The 3,533-nt window shown below is 38.6% G+C and overlaps 1 protein-coding gene across 7 annotated transcripts in view; it reads right to left on the bottom strand.

The window, feature by feature from the left end:
• Positions 1 to 1,149: 1,149 nt before the first annotated feature.
• The window catches only part of LOC118424217 (syndetin-like), a 28,591-nt gene continuing 26,207 nt past the window's right edge, over positions 1,150 to 3,533 (bottom strand). For all 7 annotated transcript variants that reach the window (XM_035832757.1, XM_035832758.1, XM_035832754.1 and 4 more), the window contains 2 exons: positions 3,245 to 3,335; positions 1,150 to 2,558 (listed from right to left, as the gene is read on the bottom strand). In XM_035832757.1, coding sequence (XP_035688650.1) covers positions 2,439 to 2,558; positions 3,245 to 3,335 — 211 coding nt within the window. In that variant the 3' untranslated portion in view covers positions 1,150 to 2,438. The remainder of the gene's footprint in view (positions 2,559 to 3,244; positions 3,336 to 3,533) is intronic.

The following is a 3,533-nucleotide window of genomic DNA, read 5'->3' on the forward strand; positions in this document are numbered from 1 at the left end:
CTCTGTTGACACCTTTGAGCTACGACCGGTGCAATGCCCGGATGTTGCGGCCTTGCATTCCGTGGTGAGTTTGATCCTGGTTAGGTCATTCAAATGACTTAAAAAAATAATACATGCTGCTTTGTCTGTTGAGTATTTTCACTCTGCAGCAAAAGTCCGACTTCTAACAGTCTTGAGTCTCTGCCAAGAGTAAACGTGCTTTTCTCTCAATACTCTATGACGTTATCACACATCGTGATCGGCAAAGTAAGACCTCGAGCGGTCACAAATACCAACCAGGTGTGTGTACGACCTCAGGTACCAACTTGCACCTGCCACAAGGGGCTGTTTAAGGTAATGTAATTCCTTGGGCATTCTTCAGGTAGGGCTGTTTGCCAAGTTGCGTTCGTATGACCTTTGAGCTACGACCGGTGCAATGGCCGGGTGTTCGCCTTGCATTCGGTGGTGAGTTTGATCCCGGCTAGGTCATACAAATGAATTAAAAAATAGCACATGCTGCTTTGTCTGTTGAGTATTTTCACTCTGCACCAACAGCCCGACTTCTAACAGTCTTGAGTCTTTGCCAAGACTAAACGTGCTTTTCTCTCAATAATCTATGACGTTATCAAACAGCGTGATCGGCAAAGTAAGACCTCGAGCCATCACAAAGGCCCACCTGGTGCGTCTACGGCCTCAGGTACCAACTTCTACCTGCCACAAGGGACTGTTTAAGGTAATGTAATTCCTTGAACATTCTTCAGGTAGAGCTGTTTGCCAAGTTGGGTTCGTATAGATTCTCTATCTGCGTACACCTTTGAGCTACGACCGGTGCAATGGCCGGGTGTTCGCCTTGCATTCGGTGGTGAGTTCGATCCCCGGCTGAGTCATACCTAAAAAAAAGACTTTAAAAATGGTACATGCTGCTTTTTCTGCTTATCACTCAGCACTAATGAGGAAAAGCATGTGAGTTTGACACATATCACTACCAGATTAATGATGTTGGATACTTTGCCTTGTTGCGTTCGTTTGAACAGACCCTTTCTTCTCTGTTTCTGTAGCAGGATATGTTTACACGGGATTAAAACCAACAAGAACATTTCAAGCCCATGGTTTATTTAAGTTCAAATGATTGTGTTGGGAGGCCTACAGTGACTGAATGACATGATATACAAATGATGCTATCATTGTATTTTGTTATAATTACCAAAGCAAAGCAAACCAGAATTTGCAACAGAAACATGAACAGAACAGTAAACATACCAAACAAAACTTCAGTTTGATGATTTGTACCTTTTATGGCTGGCGGGCTGAATCTGGTCCCTACAAAAAAATACAGAACCTCATAGCATAATAAAACACATTATTGTCATCATTAATATATTAGTTGAATAGGAATATTGCAACATCATCAGAACAGGGTAAGTAACAATTGGAAAAATCTACTAGTTGTTAGCTTGGAAGTTCAACTGTGCTGGAAGAAATCGTCCTGAAGCAAGTTAAACTGTAATATTCCAACACAAAAAAGGGGCTTTCCAAACTTTGTGACAGTCTAACTCCAGTCTTTGTCCAGGAATAAGCAAACAACAGCATAAACTGATGTCACAGAAGCAGTTTACTGCTTTTTCCCAGACAAAGACTGTTGTTGGACAATTCAAAATTTGGATAAGTCCAATTTGGAAACGTATGCTTCAGATTTAGAATCTTGAATCTGTACCCTATATGCTATCTCGTTTAGCACTAATACAATGTAAATTGCAATTTGATAGTCTTGATCAAAACTTTGTACCTAGTTAAACAAACGTATTGTTCTTCCTGATTCTTCATAATTGTTTTTGGCAAATAAACTTTAATAAAATGTCAATCATGCTCAGCCTGTTAAACTTACATTTACATATATATATACATAGAATTTCTTTACTTTCAAGTTGTTACTATGTAATACTCCTTCGATAAGGTCAATGGCTTAAGTTCACAGTAAGTCTTTTTTAGCTTTGCGGCAGGGAATAATTGGATTGCTTGTGGTTATTCTTAGTTTGTGGTTTCACTTAAGTCCCATACTGTACATTAATCGAATCAACAGTAGTTTTATATATAATCAAGTCCGCAATGAAGCATTCACTGCCAAACCGTAAACATTCATTAAAACCATCTCAAAAAAAGGGCCAAGAATTACGGTAGTTGTCCTGATCTTCAAGCTTTTTTTCTACATTCTTACTTACAGTTATGCATATTTGTCACAAAAGTTGCAATGGGTTTTGGGAGACTTTCGTCATCTACTGATCGCCTTTCAGTGTGCAAAAATCATGACGAATTTTACATAATTCCATACTGATATTCTTCCGATAAACAGTTACTACATCTTATGTCAGCTCTACGTTGCATTGCTGAATTCATGGTCTAAACCAACACGTCCGACTGCGCTTCACAGCTGAACTGCAAGGGGGCAGTTCTACACTGCATCATCTCTTGAGCTTTTCCATGTCTTCGATGGTGGCCAGCAGTCGTTGTCTGGCCTTCTTGTTGATATGTGAGCCGACACCGCACATGACAAGCCCAGTCAGCTGCTTGGTGGAATATTCCTACATGGAAAATAGTAAACAGCGAGTGTCATTGAAATGTTGATTTCAAACACTATTTATGAAGACAAAGTAAATGTCATTACCAAAAGGTTTTCGATCAATTCTCTGATACTTCTCAAGTTGAAATTACATTGAAAAGGATCAATATTCAGTCAAACATGTCTATACACCTTTCTCACGCGGCCGCCATGATGGATTAAAGACGAGGTCAATGAGGCAAACAGACAAAACTTATTTCTAAAATCAGCTCCCATTTAGTTTTTCCCCAGACCACACAAATTTTTACAATATAAGATCAAATAATAAATATCAGAACTAGTGTTATGCAGCGAAATATGTAGCAATCTAGACTCGAGTACTGATCCCATAAGTCCCTTAAGAGATGCAAAATAAAAACATAATAATGCAAATATTTGACGGGCATGCAGCCATTCTCCTATTGGTCAATTTTCTAATTTCCATGCTATCATTGGTTGAACTATTAAGGCTTCCATTCAGAACTTCATGTTGGGTACTTAAGTACATTCACAAAATTCTCTCATATTTAATTTACTTCAATTTCAATTTTAAAGACACTATTAGGTTGTATTTTCATTGATCAATCATTCCCATCAATATTACTGTCGACCAATGATTAAAAAAAAAGTCTCTTTGGTAAACAAAGTTCAGAGTTGAAAGGTCCTGACCCTATGGTCCCTGATCCATCTCTCCATGTCTGCATCTGTCAGGTAGTAGGCCTTGACGTACACCTCAACAAACTCACGGTCAGGAATGGGTCTACAAAACAAGAAGAAAAATTGAATTAGAATCAAACACTATACATAGTCTTGGACAGTGCAAACCCTCATTATTATCACACACTCACTTGCTATCCATTTTATCAATGACAATGATCTTTGTTACGTGATGTAGGTTAGACATCCAGGTAATACGATACACCAAAAAATAGTTACTCAAGCTAACTGGATATGGTTT

This window comes from Branchiostoma floridae, chromosome 10 (assembly GCF_000003815.2).
Source record: "Branchiostoma floridae strain S238N-H82 chromosome 10, Bfl_VNyyK, whole genome shotgun sequence".
In the NCBI taxonomy this organism is placed as follows: domain Eukaryota; kingdom Metazoa; phylum Chordata; class Leptocardii; order Amphioxiformes; family Branchiostomatidae; genus Branchiostoma; species Branchiostoma floridae.